General features: G+C 48.5%; 1 protein-coding gene across 1 annotated transcript; it reads left to right on the top strand.

Moving 5' to 3' along the window:
• The first annotated feature begins 6,385 nt into the window (after positions 1–6,385).
• LOC135311316 (E3 ubiquitin-protein ligase RBBP6-like) lies at positions 6,386–17,447 on the top strand. The gene is made up of 12 exons (XM_064440439.1): positions 6,386–6,551; positions 7,581–7,680; positions 8,430–8,466; positions 10,102–10,146; positions 11,987–12,075; positions 12,194–12,290; positions 12,781–12,920; positions 13,842–14,014; positions 14,764–14,867; positions 15,311–15,487; positions 15,743–15,750; positions 16,325–17,447. The coding sequence occupies exons 1-12, from the start codon at positions 6,386–6,388 to the stop codon at positions 17,445–17,447; spliced, it is 2,259 nt and encodes a 752-aa protein (XP_064296509.1).
• The last annotated feature ends 2,034 nt before the right edge of the window (positions 17,448–19,481 follow it).

The raw sequence follows: 19,481 nt of genomic DNA, 5'->3' as shown, positions 1-19,481 counted from the left end.
AAAAGTGGCAGCTCCTGGTGGTGCAGCAAGGCTGGAGCCCCTCCAAGCACAGGCTGTTCTGCACCAGCAAGAAGCCCTGGGGAAACGGAGCCAAGGGAAGAGCAGAGCTGGCTTCTGCTCCAAACTTGCCGTGGGCAAGAGAGGCAGGGAGAGCCAGGGCACGAGGGGCACCTGGGAGGTGCAAGAGCAGCAGGCAAGAAGCAGGGGAAAGGCCCAGAGGAGCCCTGGCAAGGGGCTGTGCTCAGTGCTCGAGCGGACAAGAAGCAAGGCCCGGGGGCCACCCTGGAGGCCTGTCCTGGGAGTCGAGAAAGCTTCCTCCCCCGGGCGCGGGGCATGAGGGCCACTTTGGTGGAGCAGGAGCAGCAGGCATGCGGCCCAAAGGAGCCCTGGCAAGGGCCCGTGCTCAGCGCTGCAGAGGAAGGCAAAAACCCGCGGTGACACTCTCTAGCCCACACCGTGAGGGGAAAAAGCCTTCCTCCCCCCTGCAGCTGCAGGGCCCGAGAGGCCATCTCGGTGGCGCATGCGCAGCAGGCAGTAACCCATCTCAAAGGGACCAGAGGAGCCCTGACAAGTGGACCTGCTCCAGGCTGCAGAGGAAGGCAAAAAACCCCAGGGAGCAGTGCCAGTCTGCCCTGGGGGAAAATTCCTCCCGGAGCCCGGTGCTGGTGATGCATGGGCTCTTCCCAGAGCACGTGGGCAAGACCTGCCTCCTCGTCCCACAGGCTGGTCGTGCCTGCCGGGAGATGCCCAGGCCTATTCTCCCTCCATGGAGTCGTCTCAGGGGCTTGCAAGAAAAGCAGGCCATGGGACGCTGCTGCCTTTTATCCTGTCCCGGGGCGTGGGGACTGCTGCGTTGCCGGGTGGTGGCCCTGCGACATGGGGATGACACGGGGGCCCTCCATGCGCAGCCCCAGCCGCCAGCCCTCTGCCCAGCCTCCTTCGGAGGAAGGCTTTTGGGGTGCTGGCCCTGAGGCAGTACCCGTGTACCCAGGAGGCCCAGGGGTCTGGCCCTGCCCTTCGTGGCCATGCACTGGGCACAGCTGCCTGCTGGGCATCCCTGACGTGTCCTCTACCACTCGGCCCCAAGGAGAAACCTCACACTGTTACTCATAGAATCATAGAATGTCCTGAGTGGGAAGGGACCCACAAGGATCATCAAGTCCAACTCCTGTCCCTGCACAGGACACCCCAAATTCACACCGTGTCTCTGAGGGCCTTGTTCAAGTGCTTCTGGAACATCGCCAGGCTGGTGCCGTGATGCCTCCCTGGGGAGCCTGTTCCAGGGCTCCACCATCCCCTGGGGCAAGACCCGTCTCCTAATGTCCAGCCTAACCCTCCCCTGGCACATCTTCCTGCCATTCCCTTGGATCCTATCGTTGGTCACCAGAGAGAAGAGATCAGCGCTTGCCCCTCCTCCTCCCCTTGTGAGGAAGCAGCAGACCGCCATGAGGGCTGCCCTCAGCCTCCTCTTCTCCAGGCTGAACAAACCAAGGGACTTCAGCCACTCCTTGTACGGGTTCCCCTCTAAACCCTTCACCAACTTCGTGGCCCTCTTCTGGACGCTCTCCAGTCGCTTTATATCCTTGATGTCCTGTGGCACCCAACACTGCCCACAGCACTCGAGGTGAGGCCGCCTTCATACGGTTGGTGACTGCCCAGCTCTCCAGTCTGTCCAGATCCCTCTGCAGGGCCTCTCTGCCCTCAAGAGTGTCAACAGCTCCTCCCAATTTTGTGTCCTCAGCAGACTGAGTTAGTAAGTTACTATTCCTTCCAGTCCTGCATCCAAGTCATTTCCAAAGAGATTAAGAAGTGCCGGGCCCCAAGATGGAGCCCTGCGGAACCCCGCTAGTGACTGGCCACCAGCCCAATATAATGCCTTCTCCAGACGTAAGCAAAGTATGTGGCACATCATTCACCCTGACAGAGGAAGGAACAAGAAGACAGTTCATTTGGCAAAATGTTTCTCTGTTCTCTGTTGAATTCTTCATTACTGCTTAGGGACCCTCCCACGCTTTAGGATGTTTCATTGTGAACGTCTGTGCCCTTTTGGTTGTGTCAGCCACTGAAGCTGCCTTTGAGGGTATCAATTCTTGTCATAATTCTGAAGCCGGCTTCATCGCTAACCTCAGTCCACATCCAACAGAAGCTCACGTGTGCCTTGCACTTGAATAGTTTCTGAATAAAGGCTAATTAGAAACCATCAGAAAAATGACAGGTATTTCTCCATGCCTCACACTTCATGAAAAGGAGACAGAAAGGGGCTTTTTTGCTGTTGTTTTTGGAATTTGGTTTTGGGTGGTTATTTTTTGGGGGGGTGGGGAGGGTATTGTTTGTTTGTTTTTAACAAGTTTTTAGAAGGCACGCTCTCCAGAAACATGACACAAGTGGAGAAAATCCAAAGGTGCTCTTATTAGATTTTGACACGCTGTTGATAGAGGATGGCACCACAAAAGAGGGGGAAGTTGCCTCTTCAGGACTAAGTCAAGCTAATAAACAGAAAGAGCCTAGAAAGGTGACGCAAGTGTCTTCTTTGTAACGCCAGACCTAAGTTAAGGCCAGTAAGAAGAGAGGGAAGGTGAATCACGCACCCAAACAAAAGGCTATGAAAATTATCACTGCCGCAGGCTCAAAGATATGGTCAGAGCATAACCGAATCTGTAAAGCCAGAGATGCATATCTAATTCTTGCAAGATCATGAAAGACACCGTAAGAGTTTGAACTGTGTATACGGACAAGGAAAGATAAAGTTATTGCCTTGAGACCTTGCGGGTGTAGGAACCTAGTAGCTACAGAGAGGACAGAATGGACAGGCAGATCATAGGCTCATAGAATCATTTAGGTTGGAAAAGACCCTTAAGATCATCGAGCCCAACTGTGAACCTAATACTGCCAAGTCCACCATTAAACCACGTCCCAAAGTACCACGTCTCATGTCTTTTAAATACCTCCAGGGAAACCGCGTAAGCTCCTACCAGCTCCTGCTCTCATCTTGTCAGAGACTCAGGGGTGAAATATCCCTCCGCTCCTTCACCAAGCGCAGCCAACAGCAAAACGGCACGGCGGACGTGGGATGCACATGGGCAATGCGTTTAGGATCACAAATTACTACAGCGTCAGCCAACTACTTTGAGACCTACAGAGACTCCAGCAGGATTGTGTTGAGCCTCCGAGACCACCATTTTCTAAGTACACATTTACTGAAATACTGTCTTTCCAAATACAGCAGCCAGTCAAATCGTCTCCCCTACAATGCAGAAATTGATAACACCTCTTTCTCCCCAACTTTCCTAAGCTTTCAGAGCTCTAAAATGAACTGGCATGAGACAATACATTCTCATACGACCTGATATGTTCCATTTAACTCACTGGTGCGTGAATGGTAAGAGTCTGAGGAGTGCCTAGGGGGACACCCTACCGCTGAGTCACGAGGTTCAGACAGGACCCCCTTGCTTTCTGAACTCCTGCTCAGAGAGGAGTCTAGGTGCGGCTAAGTCCAGTCTTAGTCTCAGACTTGGTCAACGGTTTACTTTCTAAGGGTTGTAGAAGTGACCGCTCATCAGAGTATTTGTTGTTAGTAACCTGTTTGCCAGATGCCCCAGCCGGTGGCGTTCAATGAGAACGATCACGGCTAGATTAATGAGCAGTACAATTTATTAAAGCAACAGATACACAGGTTCTTTGGGTTACCGGTGATAGGATTGCTGGTTACAAGACACACACAAATACTAAGAAGATGAGTAACGCTGCTAGGCTACAAACGGCTTAAGCAGGTATGAAGCATTGGAGATTTAAAGTGAAGCTATAGAGAGGTTTCTAAGTTTTCCCGGGGAAACAGATGGGATACCCAGATGTTTTGGTCTTACCCAAAGGCGATCCAGTAGGGGGGGAAGGAGGCTCAGCCCGTCAACTGGTCCCAGAAGTCAGAGTGGTACGCGATGGTATCTTCCCCAAAACCCTCTTTCTCTTCACACATTTTATACTATTTTTTACCTTTCAGGTGGAGCTGAGTGACTCTAGTCATGCATACCTTTATCATGACTGGTGTAGAATTTCCTCGCTTTACTTTTAAAAGGATAGACTAGAAGAAATTCAAAGTGCATGCCCAGTGAGGGGTGGTTGCACCTTAGAGGCGAGTAACTTTGGGGATGGAGGTGTGTTTTGGTATTATACCGAATGACCAAAGTTCACCAAAAGGACAGCATTTTGTCAAAAGTATGATGGACTGTTGGCCCAGGGTGGCAAATATGCAGCGTGCCAGCTCCAGGGTACCTCCAGTTCCCATTTATCACTGAGCCTGGCCACGATGGCCCTGCACCGCTCCACCCTCCGGACAACTCCTCTTACAGTCAGTACGCCAAGTTCTCCTGGCATTGCCGACATCTATGGTTACAAGGGAACTGCCGTGGAATGGATTCCTCACATAGCAGCTGCACTTCACCCTGGCAGCTTCTTCAATGCTGCACCATCTCTAAAAACATTGGTTTAATTTCTAAGTCACCTCCAGCAATTATTCCACACAGAGCCATGGCAGATGCCCAATGTCGTGTTCTAGGGCCAGTCACATTCAATGAGAACGATCACGGCTAGATTAATGAATAGTGCAGCTTATTAAAGCAACAGATACACAGGTTCTAGGCCCATAGTGGCAACCAAACTTTTAACATTAGCTTTAGTCTGATTATGCCTTCCTGCAGCCTATCAAGTTAATCTATCTGTGAATTGCCTCAGAGTCTGCTGATCCCAATAGACTCCATCCAGGAAGAAATCTACAGCGTGATGGCTTATTGGAGTAGGTCCTATGTAAGGTCTTCTGGAAAATCTCCCTTCCACATTCAGCAGATGTGGTATATAGCAAGGCTTTGGAAGAATCTGTGGAGGAATACCCACTGCCTTTAGGCCTAGGAAAAGATCTATGGAACGTTCCAGGCATAAGGCTCCCCTTTTTGTCTGTATGGTCCTAAGGGCTGAATGGTCCACGTCCACCCATCCTATTAATTTGAAGGCTCTATTGGCATTTCCAGTTCCCGGCCCCTACAGAGTGAGTAAGCTTGTCAACAGCTTTGCTCTCCAAGCACAGGCAGGGCTCTCCCTTCAGACTAGCGACAAACCCTTCTTGGTGCAAGGGCGGTATCCTTCCTTTCTTCAGTGAAAACTCATCACGTAGATGCCTGTCCTTGTACCACTGAGAATTCAACACGACAGACACCCGGGAGAGTTGGTTTCAGGTAGTGGGTGGGCTTTGAGTGCATAGCCAACAGTGGGGCTTGTTTGCCTCTGCTGCTGTAGTTTGCCCTGTGGCAATGGCCAGATTATGGGCTGAATATGTATAATCCCTATTCCACCACAGGCTTATAAGCAAGGCTACCGTATTAAAACCTACGCTTCCCACACACCATTAACAGGAGAAGCAAAGAGACACTGAGAGCAACAATAACCATCCCTTGGATATAGAGGACAGCCCTGAACTCAGAAGGGTTTCCTGGCTCTGGAAACCCAGAAGGCACTGAAAGATCTAGAGCAAGAAGTCGTGGAAGCTCCCGCGTTAGCCCTGCCAGGCTACAACAATCAGTTTCTATCAGATTTCCCTGAACAGGAGGGACAGCCGGTTGGCCCCAAAAGGTCAGCAAGGCGCAGCATGTTCCTCAGGAGAACTAGACCTCGTAACTCAGGGCCTGATTTCATGGACTGAGGCTGTTGCAGCAGCAGCTGTGGTGGTGGAGAAAGCAAGAAATAGTGTCCTGGGGCACCTCCTAAGGCTAAGGGTTCATTCCTTACTTCCTTGTCCTCCCCTCCAGAGTTCAAGCAAGTGCGGATGTGCCACTGTGGGGAATTACGTTGGGTTATGGCAATAACCGTACATGGTCATTGCCTTCTTTGGCGGAACCTTCCATAAATGCAACAAGATACACTCAAACCGCTGCCTCTCCCCCAGGCTGTCTTGCCCTGGCTCTCTGCCGACGGGAGGGAGCAGTGGGTGGTGTCAGCCTGGGGGGGTGACAGGAGGGAGAGCGGGCGGTGAGAGGCGTGGGGGTGAGAGGACATGGGGCGGTGATGGGCCCAGGGCTGTTGGGAGAGCCAGCGCGGGCCCCGGGGCTGATGGGAGGTGATGCTGGGTGGCGAAGGCCCAGGGGGTGGTGGGAGGGACAGCGCAGACCTCGGGGTGTGGCAGGACACCAGGCAGCGACAGACCTGGGGGGTGACAGGACACCGGGGCTGCTGGAACCCCCTCCCCTAAGGGCCACTCGGCATTAGGGCAACGAGGGCGGGGCTGCCACACCCACATGATGCAGGTCTTTCTTCATAATGTGCTGAGCATATAAGAGGACCATGACACCGCGTGCTGCAGTAGGCGCCATCCCAGAGCAGGCACCGCCTGGCCCCAACCATGTCCTGTGTCCACTACAAGTTCTTCTCCAGGCTGAACTATGATACGGTCACCTTCAGCGGCCTCCACATCACCCTGCGCGACCTCAAGCGCCAGATCATGGGCCGCGAGAAGCTGAAGGCGACCAGGAGCGACCTGCAGATCTCCAACGCCCAGACCAAAGAAGGTGCGTGGGGGCGGCGGGCGCGGGGCCTCGGGGACCAGTGCGGAGCTGCACCCCGGCGGGGAGCTGCATTGCAGGGGGGAGCAGCACCCCAGTAGGGAGTTGCACCCCAGCGGGGACCTGCACCACTGTGGAAAGCGACAACCCGCAGGGGCCCTGCACCACCTGCCCCGGCGCCCCCAGGGGCCCTGGCACCACCTGCCAGACGGTGGGCTGGCCCCGCTGGTAGGTGACGGTGTGGAGCCGGGCAGGCTCACCGGACACCGGCAGCCCTGGGGCAGAGGGCAGCACACAGGCACTGACCGGTGGCGGCATGGCCGTGGTGGTGAAGCGCATGTCGGACACCTCCGATGCCGTCGGCAGCTGCAGAGGGAACCTCTCTGTTGGGGGAAGCAAAGCGGGGTGGTGGGGTGAGCTACTGGTGGGCAGAGCCCCTTGGGGGGTTACCCGGAGGGCAGGAGCACCACGAGGAGCAGGAGCCTGCTGCTGTACCTGCCATGGCGGCGGGTCAGTGTGGGGTTTGTCTGGGGCAAAGAGTGTTCTGGGGTTCTGTCCCCATGGCGATCATTCCACCAGCACCTGCCTCAGCCAGCCCTGCCAGGGTTTCATTTCTCATGCCACAGCAACTGCCCGTCTCAATGACGTCCCATCCTGCTGATGGTTTCCTGTCCGCAATGCTCATTTCTCATCCCGGTGAGGGTTTCCCATCCCCACGTTAACTTTTCATAATGGAGATCTAGTAACAGAAGCAATGCTAACCTAAGCGAAAAGAAAACAGGATTTTAAATATCAGTGGAATATCTGCCCATGGAGTCATGTTCTGCAAAGGCAGAAGTCCCTTCAAAAAGCCTGTGCCTCCTTTTAATTTGATCTGCATTTGTTGAGTGTGTTGAGACGATAAAAGTCGGTGTTACCTATAAAAGGTTGCTTTTCTCTCTGTAAAGGGATTCTCTGAAGTGCTGTGTAATGACATACTGATATACGTTCTTACAACCTGACTACTGCTTTTTTCTGTACTGATGTTGTTTTCAGAATACACAGATGATGACGCCCTGATTCCGAGGAACTCCTCGGTAATTGTCAGAAGGATCCCTGCTGGAGGAGTTAAAGCTACCAGCAGAACCTCTGTTACGTGAGTATCCGTAAAGCGGTGTAGTCTTTGCTAGGGGGTTCAGTGAGGTCACTGGTTTAATGGATATTAGTTTACCAGTGGCGTTCCAACTGCATCTCCCTTGTTAAAGCGGCTGTTAGTTTTTGTTGTCCTGGGGTAGGTTTCAATGGACCTGTCCCAAAGCAGACTGACCTTTTTAGGCCTGCTGGGACATGGGCTTCAGGCTCCAACAACGGTAACTTCTAAGATGATTCTGTTGGGTTTGTTCTTGGGCTTGATTGTTCTGAGACCCGAGCTGTAGATGCTGTTTCCTCCAGGTGGAGAGATGCCTTATGCTACGGGCTTGCTTGTATTGCTTTCAGAGTAAAGACAGATACGCACCGTAGTGTACGCTTAGAATTTGTTCCCATCCCAGAGGAGCCCGATTGTCAGTGTTTGGCTATTTCCTGCATTTGCGGGAGGAGGCAGGATATGGCAGGTACTCTGAGGCCCCAGATCTGGGGTGTATTGGTTGAGATTACAGCTACTCAAACGTGATCCTGCCTACAGGATTGTTGTGGTCATTTTGGGATTTGGGTTTTTTTTTAGTTGCACTGAATGTGAGAATTTGAGAATGAGAACAGTTTATGTGTATGAATAGATGGCCACATTCACTAGATTATCCGAACAATGTCCTGATGGGCAGGTTTTATAACCTGTTTCACTGCTTGATGTGGGGCACAAGTGCTCTATTTTAAGCTCTGATCACCTTCCTTTCTTTCTCCTTCCAGAAGTCGAACGGAGCCAGTGAGCGCAACACCAAAAGCAGTATGTAAAAGCACAGGGTCACACCTTTTTCTGCACACTGCACTGAATTCTGAACAACGTAGCCTTGTATGAAATTTTCCAAACAGTAGCTTCATATAATTTCTTCCAGTAAAACATAGCCTATGCTGCAAAGACAATGGATTTGATTCAGCATAGTAAGAACTGCGTAATGCCATCATTTGCACAGTTCTAATGGGACTATTGGTATTTGTGCCCAGTCACACATTGTATTTCATCCTGAATATGCGAGGCTATTTCCTGAATGGCTTTGTGTTGTACAGATAAGGTACGATTGGTTATAGGCGATGTAGGTTCAAGGTTTGCACAACTGGACGTGGTGCCGTGCTCTCCATCTGTCTGTCTACAGCTAGTAACGTGTCTGTTGGCATAGCTGCTTGTGCGCTTTGTGTTTCTTGCAATGAAAATGCTCCGGAGTGTATTTTTGCCATTTTCACCTTGTATCACTTAGCTTCTGTTTTTGCTTGCTTTGCCCAACAGTTTTTGAAAACGTTCATAAAAAACACCGAGAAACCATTGTTGTTAAACTTGGTACTGTTTCTGACTTTGACGTGGGGGTTCAAACAAAAACTAAAACTGACATACGCCCTACGTTCTGAGGACAGTTCTGGGCAGCTAAACGAGTCCTTTCCGTGCCTTTGAATACCTGGGTATTTGTTCCTGGAACTGTTTAATTGCAGTGATATTGTTTGGGCTCCTCCAAGTACATGAATGTCTTTAACAGATTGCCCTGAATGTAAATATCGTTGCTACACAAAGTGGTATTCTAAAGTTCTGCATTTGCTCTTCCCGCTTTCTCTGATGCAGCAGCTTCATCTAATAGCTTGTCTGCAAATGAAAATACCTGAAACCCAGTGTACAAATTTTGGCGCAAGGTTAGAGCCTGGGGCCTTTGTGGGGCATTTTTCATCAGGCTGGAAAACACTGTCCTTCTGCTGCTGAAATATAAATAAGTAACAGAAGGAAATGCTTGACTGGTAATAGCCTGGATTTTGATTTAGTCTTCTGTTCAGTTGCTTTAGTTCTCTTTAGTTTCTGATTAGTCTTCCGTTTGAAATGGCAGTTCATACATTGACTGTCGATTCTGGATTTTGGATTGTTTGGGGGTTGTTGGTTGTCGAGTCGTGTCCCCGCCCCTCCCCAGTTCTTCTGCAGTATTGCCTTAGGGTGGCAAACAAGTTTCATGGAGATGTTGGTTCTAACTGACTGGTTGGAGGGACTGGCAGGAAATACTTCAGTAGAAATATAAAGGAAACAAAAAAAGACCCAGGGCTGGAGGGCCGTGGAAGGTGGCCGTTGGGCAAACGTGCTGAACAGTACATCAGTTACCCTTCCTGACCCATTTGACAAGGTTCCCTCTCTGAGATACTCTGGAGCAACAAGCTGATCTCAAGCGGGTCTGGTTAGTCTAGTTTCTTCTCATTAACCGCACGGGCACTCTTAAGCTGGCGTAGCTTTGGACTTTGCCTTGAGCAAATGCAAATGACACGAGGTCGGAAATGCCTCTTGCAGTCACACTCGGAGCGCATCGTGCAGACTTTCAGACTACGGTAGAGGTTAACTATTGCTATGTTTGGACTGTACAACTTGAATATGTGTTTAATTTTTTGTGAACAGATGGATGACTCCTCTGCATCTGCTTCTCTGTCCCAGCTTATTCAGGTATATCTATATTCTTACCAAATACTTCAAAAAAAAAAGAAAAAAAAGTGTTTGCTTCATATTTTTAAATCTTGCACTGTGATCCAGAGCTGTATAACTGTTGTAATGCGAACAATGCTTTACTTTAATTCTTAATAATGTCAAGTATTTATGTTAACTTTAAAATGTGTGTATGCTTTGATCCTCTCCTGTAAAGAGCAGTTGCCACTTTGGGGAGATAGAAGGGGAGAACCTTACCAGCACCAACGTCACGTTGCACTAGTGCTCATCTTCAAGACACAAAGGAGAAGCACTTCAGAGGCTGTTTGCCCTTTTTCATACATTCCGTTAGTTCTGCTTTGGGGAGGAGCGCTATTTTTACAGAAGCATGTCACTGGCTGTAAGGGACGGACATTCCAGGGGGTGTGGAGCAGCCAAATTAGAGGCGTGCCTGGAACACGGACAATTGCAGGGCTATTTCTGAATTTCTAGTCCTCAGAGCTGCAGATCCATTCTTTGACCGCTGCACAATTTCATCAGCTGTCGTATAGATACAGTGGGCAACACAATCTGATTTCCTTGAACGCAGACTGTGTACGCTGTGATTATGTCCCTAACCGTGTCTAGGAACACACCCATGCCTGTGTGTGGCATGCTGGCGGAGGTGACCTTCTGGAACTCCTGCCACGCCGCGTTTTGCTGTGGAGCTGCTGGCGGTTTTTGCCCGGGAATGTGTAACTTTGGCTGGGAAAGCACTAGTCATTGCGCCTTGTGAGAAGGCGTAGTGCTAGCCAATTCAGTGCCTGGGCTTTAAAGTTACAAAGCTCAGAGAAGGCAGGGCCTAAGGCAGAGGAGCTTGTTCTTTCTTCTGTAAAGAAAGGCTGGAGTTCATTCCCAAGACAGAGAAACCTCTCCCCACTAGCCACTTCTTCCCTCTCTCACCACAGACATGAAATTGTGGACACGTGGCAAAAATATTGGAAAAAATAATTCATTTGGAAGGTAGCCACCAGAAGAAACTGGTCTGCATTAGTGCTGTCCCTAAACGTGTCCTTGGTTCTGTAAACTTAGGTGAAGTTTTACTCTAAAATGTGAGAAGCCGTCCAAGAGGTGCACACATTGAAGCTTTTGAGAACATTGAAGTATTTCAGAACAATACAGGAACAACACCTCAGAGCAGCTCAAAACTGTGACTTACTCTACCCTCTTTAGCGCAGACTGGCTCAGCAGGGAGTCAATGTGTTGTAAAAAGTCCTCTGGTTTATTACTGCTATGTACGAAATGCCATATTTGAACTTTCGCCTATCCCTAGAAATGTTTTGTGGGTTTTGGATGTGTCTTGTACATCTCTTGGGTTCAAGCAAATCAGTCAAGTGTCTGTGAAGTTTTCTGTCACGGTTAATGGAAATGATTTCATAGGTGTCGATCTGCATTATGTTACAGTTGAGGAAAAACTGTGTATAGGAAACAACCATTTAATAAAATGCTGAAAGTAGTTGGTTGCTCTTGCGAAGGAATGCACCTAAAAGCAAAGACAGGAGTGGCTGATCTGAAGGCTTGGTGCTGGACGGTCCAAAGAATGTACAGTCCCTCCCTTAGACCCTGCTGGTATCTGCACTAGTGTGTAATTAAAACTTTTGAACAAATAGTACTTCAAAAACCAAGAAATCAGCTGGTTTCCTTCATATGAAGATCTAGTTCTGCGTAAGGCTTGTATTACAATTTGCATGGTAAAAGGACACGGCCAGCTGGAGAAACCTGCAGGTTTTGCTTACCGTAGTTAGCTCACTTAACACGAAGAAGTTAGCAGGGGCTCTAAAGTGTTTCTAACGTGCGTGTCGACTAACGGCCTGTTACACAGACTGCCAGTCTGGCTGAAGCCAGCGCTTCCGAAGAAGACAAAATAAAAGCGATGATGATACAGTCTTGCCGTGCATATGATCCAATCAAGTAAGTGTTGATAACGCCAGATCTGTTCCCCAACGATTACGGAGGAATGCTAGAGATGGTTGTTTTAACAAGAGAGATACATGCACCCCTTTTTCTTTTTCTCCCAAAAACCTTCTAGTTACATGAAGAACAGCCTGGGTCTACCTCCGCCATCATATACTTGCTTTCGTTGTGGAAAACCTGGCCACTATATAAAGAACTGCCCAACAAACGGGGTAAGGTTGGGGGGGGACTTCTGGTGTTACTTCGGTTTTGTTTTTTACCTTGGCAGTGAGGTAACAGACACATGAACACGCATATTAAGACGTGTTTCTCTTGGGGTGAAATAGAGAGGTTACATGGCAAAGTTGCAAAGCCCTTCAAAATTCAAGGGACACCTGCAATTATCAAGGCAAAATTTTCTTTTTTCCAGGCCACCACAACAAACATAGCCAGAGATCTTTCTGTGTCAACTTTCATGCATATTTTTCTGTATTTCAATATGACTGGAAATTTATTTTGGGTTTTAACCCTTTCTAAAGACAGTTCTCAGTTTTTAGTATTTCGTACAAAACCAGGATGTTTCTGCTGGCCCCATCTATTGGATATCTGCCTGGTGTAATGACACAAGCCTCTGGCTGAGCGTCCCTGCCATTTAACAACAATCACGGAGATGTCGTTTTAAGTGTGGGTCTTGAGATACGCCTGCATTTCTTTTCCTACCAGGACAAGACTTTTGAGCCTGTTCCCAGAATTAGGAGGAGCACGGGCATTCCAAGGAGTTTCATGGTGGAGGTGAAAGATCCCAACACAAAGGGTGCTATGCTGACCAGCACGGGAAAATATGCCATACCAATTATTAATGCGTAAGTATGGGACTAACGGGACTGACCCAGGAGCGAAGGAGAGGAACCGTGCGTCGATGCCTGGGCGGCAATGCAGCCGAGTGGGCCAGCACCTCTAGTTACGGGGGAGGAAGCACTGGCATTGCATCTTAACCTTAACACCCGTGATACTTTCTAATCCCAAGGCCCTAAAATAGGACGCTCCTCCTGTTCATGCCCCTGGAAGCTGCTTAAACTTGTGGCGTGCTAAGAATCAGTATTTCTGCAAAAGGTTTCCGAGGTGTTTGCAGTGGAGTCGTTCTCTTTGAAAGCGCGTTTTGCTTCTGTCTGATGCTGCAAAGGCTCCTTGCAAAAGTTAACAAGTTGCTGTGGGAGTGAGGTTTTCTCCCCCTCTGACTTTTATCACCTCCCCTGTGTGAAAGAGGCTGCAGTTCTCCTGTTGCTACAAACTAAGAAAATACTACTGTGTGCTGACAAGAGCGGCTGCTCTAAAATGCACTCGGTGGCACTTCTGGTGTTCTGCCATGGACCTCCTTTTGTAGAAGCTCTAACATAGACTTCTTCCATTTCCAAAACTTAATTACTCGGAGACTGACTTGATCCTCAGCCTGCCATTTACTTTTACCCTCTGGCAACAGAGGAGAGGTGGGATTCATTTCACACGATTTCTAGCTGTCAAAAAATTATTTGCCTAGTCTGAGCTGATTTCTCCATTGACCCAATGAATGGGAGAGGTCTGCAGCAGGAAAATTGTTCCCCCACCCTCTTCTCATCCTGTGGCTGTAGAAAAGGAGTTTCAACTAGCGGCCTACGTTTTAGAAGGCTAATGTGGAGTGAGAAGAATTCCACCTGTTCTCTTCCCCTGAGAAAAGCCAAAGCTTGGAAAAGTTCTCCTTGACCCACCTTTAACTTTTTGCTCTCTCCTTCCCCACCCCGCTCCAGGGAAGCTTATGCCAGAGGAAAGAAGGAAAAGCCTCCCTTTCTACCGGAAGAGCCGGCCTCCTCCTCCCCCTCCGATGAGCCTATTCCAGATGAGCTCCTGTGTCCCCTTTGTAAAGATATAATGACCGACGCAGCTGTTATTCCCTGCTGTGGAAACAGTTATTGTGACGAATGTAAGTGTGACCCCATGGCTGTTAATTCAAAACATCACCTCTGATCCTCTGAAAGCAGAAACAGGAGATCAGGAAATTACTGTCTCACCGGTTCTATGTAGTACTTAAGCCCAGCCTGAATAGGAAAGGACTCTTCTCCTATAAAGGGCAAAAGAAAGGCCGAAAGCTTTTTCCTCCTTTTTATGTATCTCATTAAATCCCCTTCGCACGTGGAAGGACGAGTATGAGAAGAGGGCGTAACTGCACCGGTGATGACACTATTAGATAGCGAATGCATTTCGTTTGTCCACAGCCCTTTCCCTCCTACAAAATTACAGAGCCAACGCTGGTGACTTCCTGTGGTCTGCAGCAATCGGGTACTTGGGCATTTAATGCACATTCTCCTCCACGGGAGAGTTGGCTGAAACCTTCAGAACTCAAACCCGCTAATGGGTTTTTGAGGTCTCTTTTATTCACTAGCCCTGAGGTTGGTGACTTCTCACTGTACTAGAGAGTGGAAAAAAGCTGAGTCAAGACATCAAGACACCGCCTACTCCACACCTCCAGATGTTACAGGAGTGAAACATCAGGGCTGTACCGTTATTGGCTGCATACTAGAAAATTATTAGGCTACTGAACTTGAGCTTCATGTTCCCAATTCAAGATCATCTTCACCCATTAATCATATACATGGTTTTCTAACTGATGAGAACCCCAAAAATGTCCTTAGTTTGGCTAAAATCTATTTTGATGCCTCTAATTGCACACAGGTATTAGAACAGCGTTACTGGATTCTGAGGATCATACCTGCCCAACGTGTCATCAGAGCGATGTTTCTCCTGATGCTTTAGCTGCCAACAAGATCCTACGCCAGGTAACGTGATGGCTTTTCCGTGAACTACTTGTAAGAGAAGTCTATTCCTGAAAAGCTGAAAGGGAGGAAAACATGAATCGACGGCTCCTGAAGCAGGGCTAAATTGAACAAGGCTAAATTTACTCCTCCAATGCATGATCCCTTGTTACAGAAGCTTACAACTCCTTAGAGACAGTCTGGCAAATTCAGGTCACAGTTTTAACGTGATTGCCTCCCTTTCAAATTCGGTGTTGACACTGAAGTGCTTTAAATACAGACACCCTGAGTTACCAGTCATTAATGCCGGCGCTTAATGCGATGTGTTCCTACCCCTGCCTGCTGATTTATTTTAGGATTGATAGCATTTACAGGAACAGGCGAGTGATGTTCCTCTGTGGAGCCTTTTGTTTGTGTGCCTCCTGAAGTTTCCTATCCCCTTTTTGTCCGTGTTTTTCTGCCTCTAGGCTGTGAACAACTTCGAAAATGGAACTGGCTACCCTCGGCGGCAGCAGCCGCAGCAGCCGCCACCGCCACCACCTCCACCACCACTCCTGACTGTCGGGCCTCCCGCCGCGCTGGTGACGGCCGCTAACCTTTCTAAACCTTCCTCTCAGCCAATCAGCGGGTTGTTGGAGGAGAAGGTTAGTTTGATTTCAGCATAGGCACTGATCCTTGTCTTTTAGCAGAGCTTCGTTTCCAACTCTTTCCAACCGTTTTTTGCCAAGGGCCGTCAGGTTCCGCTACTAAGACAAGCAGCACTGCCGAGTCGTCTGGGCCCCCAAGGACAATCAATACCCACAACGGGTAAGTAACGCTAACTTTAGAATTCCTTTAAAAGTCTTATCTTCAGATAAACTGAATGGGATTTTTTTCTTTTTCCCTCCCCACTGCAACAGGTCATCCAGTGAGAGCCACTACAATTCGCTCAGCAGGTGGCGGATCAGGCTGCGAACTGTAAGTGTCCCACAGAAATTCAATGCATTACTACCGGTAACTGTACTACTACTACTGGTTAAAGGAGGCCGTAACACGTAACTCCTGCAACAGCTGATTTGCAATGAATAAGTACGCACAGGTAGTTGTGGGGAACACTAGCGGTAATTAATTTTGAAATGGCTTACTTTGAATTGCCTTTAACAAAGGGATCTGTGCTTGCACTAAGATTATTTAAAATAAAACATCAGCACAGGACTGACAAGGGGACTGCCAAAAACCAACACTTTCTCGGGAAACCGTAATCACATACGAAAATTAAATATAATTATAGGATCAAGTGGAAAGCCAGGCTAGAAACTTGGAAGCAGAAACTTTACATGCTAACAAGTTCTTCAATTTGCAGTAGCATCATTACATAAACACATGGAGAGAGGATAAAAAAAAAACCAAACCAAACCAAACAAAGCAAACCAAATTTGAGAGGAAAAATGCTGGGGAGTGTGACTCTTTTTTCTTTCTTTTTCTGTGTGGTTTTTTTTCAGGTCCAAGTCTCCCTGCAGTGCTTCATCTTACTGTAGAAGTTCGTATACCTACACCAAGTCAAGATCCAGTTCTTCCCCCACTCACTCCTACTCTCGATTATTCAATCGTTCCCAGTCTCGTTCCTCCCCGCGATCGCCGCCGTATCCAAGAAGAGGCAAAGGGAAGAGTCGTAACTATCGCTCCAGGTCAAGGTCACGCGGCTCTCACCATTCAAGGCTAAGGTCACCCCCGCACAGAAGATACCATTCACGGTCAAGGTCTCCGGTGTTTAGGGGCCAGTCTCCAACTAAACGGACTCTACCTCAAGGGGAAGGAGAAAGGGAGTGTTTTAACAGGTCCAGAGAGGTTCCACCATATGATAGGAAAGCTTACGAGGGCAGATCCCGTGACTGGAGGGATCCATTTGAAAAGGAAAGATACAGAGAACGGCGAGGGAACTCTAGCCACCGGAGTGAGAAGTTTTACAAGGGCTATGCTGTTGGCTGTCAACCTCCACCTCCACAAAACAGAGAGGACTTTTCTCCAGGTAGGTTTGGTGCACCTGGCACCAGACGAGAGAATTTGCCATGTGCTCAGGGACGTAGGCAGGATTATCCTGGTGGGCAGAGGCACAGAAACCATCATACAGCTGGAAATTGCCCTGAAAAACCATGTGGAAGGGAGAGCCGTGGCATCAAAGATCCTGAAACATCAAAAAAGAAAGAGGTGGAAAAACCACTGGGAGACAAGAAAGGCAATAAAGATAAAAAGCACCGGAATGAAGGATTTCCAAATGCTGAGTTGTTGGAAGGTGCGAGAAAACCAAGAGAGGCAGCTGCAGCAGAAGGTGTTACAGCGGAGTCTGTCTTCAGGCTCCCAAGCAGAGACGATGCCACCCCTGTGAGAAATGAGCCAATGGAAACAGAGTCTAGTGCTTTCAGACTGGGGTCTGAAAAGGAGGAAGAAGAGAAGGATAAGCCAAAAGCAAAGACTGACAAGGCCAAGCGGAAAGTAGAAGTGGCTCTTCCTCCTAAGACGGACAATACAGTAAAACCAGCTGAAGGTTCCAACGAGAAGGTGGACACGGGTCGTGACAAATGTCCTCGACTGGAACCTCCTGCGAAAAAGGCAAAGGAGGACTAGCCAAAGTCAGGCAGTGTTAAAACACCTTCCTCTTGAAAGGATGAGGGTGTTTTGATGCTGTCCTGCAGCGAGTAGTTGCTAGTTGGGAGGATAGAAGGGGAGTGCCTTATCAGCCAAGTTAGAGCCATTTCTGGAATACGGGCAATTGCATGGCTATTGTTCTCTTTGTTTACTCGCACCTGTATAAACACAAATGGCATGTTCATCAATAAAGTTAACACTCTTTTAGCCTCGCGTGTTCCCTGGCATGTCTGTGTTACATTTCTAACTAGCGTCTCACCATGAGCTCACAGAGATGTCTCAAAAATAAGTAGGAAAAAAGAAAAATAATACTCCTGGAGTAGGAGGGGAGACTCAGTGTTAGTTAGAACTAATTAAAGTCAGTGAAAGACAAAGCACAGCCATTTCCTTCTTGTTTGCTCTGACTGTACCTGCTTTGGGTTGTGGGTAGGCATAGGCAGGGTGGAAGCCTTGCATCTCTCTTGACGAGTCCTCTCTCTCTCCTTCTCCCCGTGAAAGCAGAATGCACATTAACTATGCACACTAACAGGCGTATAAAGAAAAGCTAGTGGCCATTGCCACTGCCTAATTCTCTTACTATCCCGTTATTTACCGATTTATGTTCTGGAATTACTGAATTTGGTACTAGAGCAAACCTTACACAACTCATACTCTTTGGGGGGGGAAAGATACACTCACCTTCCCGTTGTGACACTAATGGGTATAGCTTTCCCTCTGCCAGCTGGAAGCGTGCTGACTTCCCACAGTGCTTTACTGGCTCAGGACTCGACAGCTGCAAAGTATTAGATGAGACCTAGTTTTACATGAACAGAGGAGAAAACAGTTCAGTGGCACACAGGAAAGACAGAAAGGAAGGGAGAAAAAGAAGGGAAAAACGGAGGAGTTAGTTAAATCCGTTACCTTTAGATCTCTCTGGCAGAAGGCCCTACTCCAGAGAGGCAATCCCATCCAAGAAACACTTTGCAGGCATTTAGAAGTCAGCAGGATACAAGCAAATACAGAATTTCTTTCTCAGATTAGGCTCATGGGTTCTCTTCTATGTTTGCACTGGGCACAGCTGACGTTCTGTCGCGCCGCGTGTTTTATGTGTGCTTGGTGTGACTAAGTGAACAAGACACAGCTGTTGCTCACAGACAGGAACTGTGGTGGTCAAGGTTAAACAAAATTCTCCCAGAGAGCCAGGGCAATATTGCCCATTTGCTTAGAGATGGAAGAGGGCCATTCGTCCTCACAGGCGCTGCTTGTTTCACTTGCTTGAGGGAGAAAAATGAAGTAAGACCTTACGTCTGGAGATCAAATCTCACCTTCTAAATAGATGTTGGTGTGCCAGCACCAGCACTGAGTGAGGAACTACCACCGCACTTTAGGGAATTGCTTTTGCAGCCAGACTTTTCTGAGCTGCTTCCAAGTGCAGCCTTCAGAGTTCACCAATGCAAGAATTAATCGTTATTTCTCACAGCTGATATTTTTTGCTATGGCATGACATGGTCGTATTTGACACCGAAGCCTTGAAAAGCCCTAAGATTAGGTACAAGACCACCAGTGTTTCCGTGGCACCTGCCTCATCACAAAAGTCATTCTCATGACCATGACCTTTCAGAGGCAAAAATTACCAGCTCAGCCTTTCTCTTTCTACTTAATCGCTTTCTTTTCAACTAGGTCACCTGAACAGCTTACTTTTCAATTGTCAAGAAGATTCATTACAAAAAATCCCCAAATCCAGAACATCCATTTTACTGCAAGCTACTTAAAACATGGTGAGTGATACTTGAATATAGAATCACGGAACTGTTAAGGTTGGAAAAGACCTCTAGGATCATCAAGTCCAACCGTCAACCCAACACTACCAAGTCTCCTAAACCATGCCCTGAAGTGCCACGCCTACACGTCTTTTAAATACCTCCAGGGATGGTGACTCCCCCACCTCTCTGGGCAGCCTGTGCCAATGCCTGAGCACGCTTGCAGTAAAGACATTTTCCCTCATATCCGATCTAAACCTCCCCTGATGCAGCT

Source organism: Phalacrocorax carbo, unplaced genomic scaffold (genome assembly GCF_963921805.1).
Source record: "Phalacrocorax carbo unplaced genomic scaffold, bPhaCar2.1 SCAFFOLD_36, whole genome shotgun sequence".
NCBI classification, from domain to species: domain Eukaryota; kingdom Metazoa; phylum Chordata; class Aves; order Suliformes; family Phalacrocoracidae; genus Phalacrocorax; species Phalacrocorax carbo.
The sequence above is the reverse complement of the archived record's forward strand: the minus strand, read 5'-3'. Positions and strand labels throughout refer to the sequence as shown.

Coding starts and splice junctions, on each gene's coding strand:
- LOC135311316 (XM_064440439.1), top strand. CDS start 6,386: ATGTCCTGTGTCCACTACAAGTTCTTCTCCAGGCTGAACTATGATACG. Junction 7,681..8,429: donor ACCAGCAGAACCTCTGTTAC/GTGAGTATCCGT, acceptor TTCTCCTTCCAG/AAGTCGAACGGAGCCAGTGA. Junction 8,467..10,101: donor TGAGCGCAACACCAAAAGCA/GTATGTAAAAGC, acceptor TTTTGTGAACAG/ATGGATGACTCCTCTGCATC.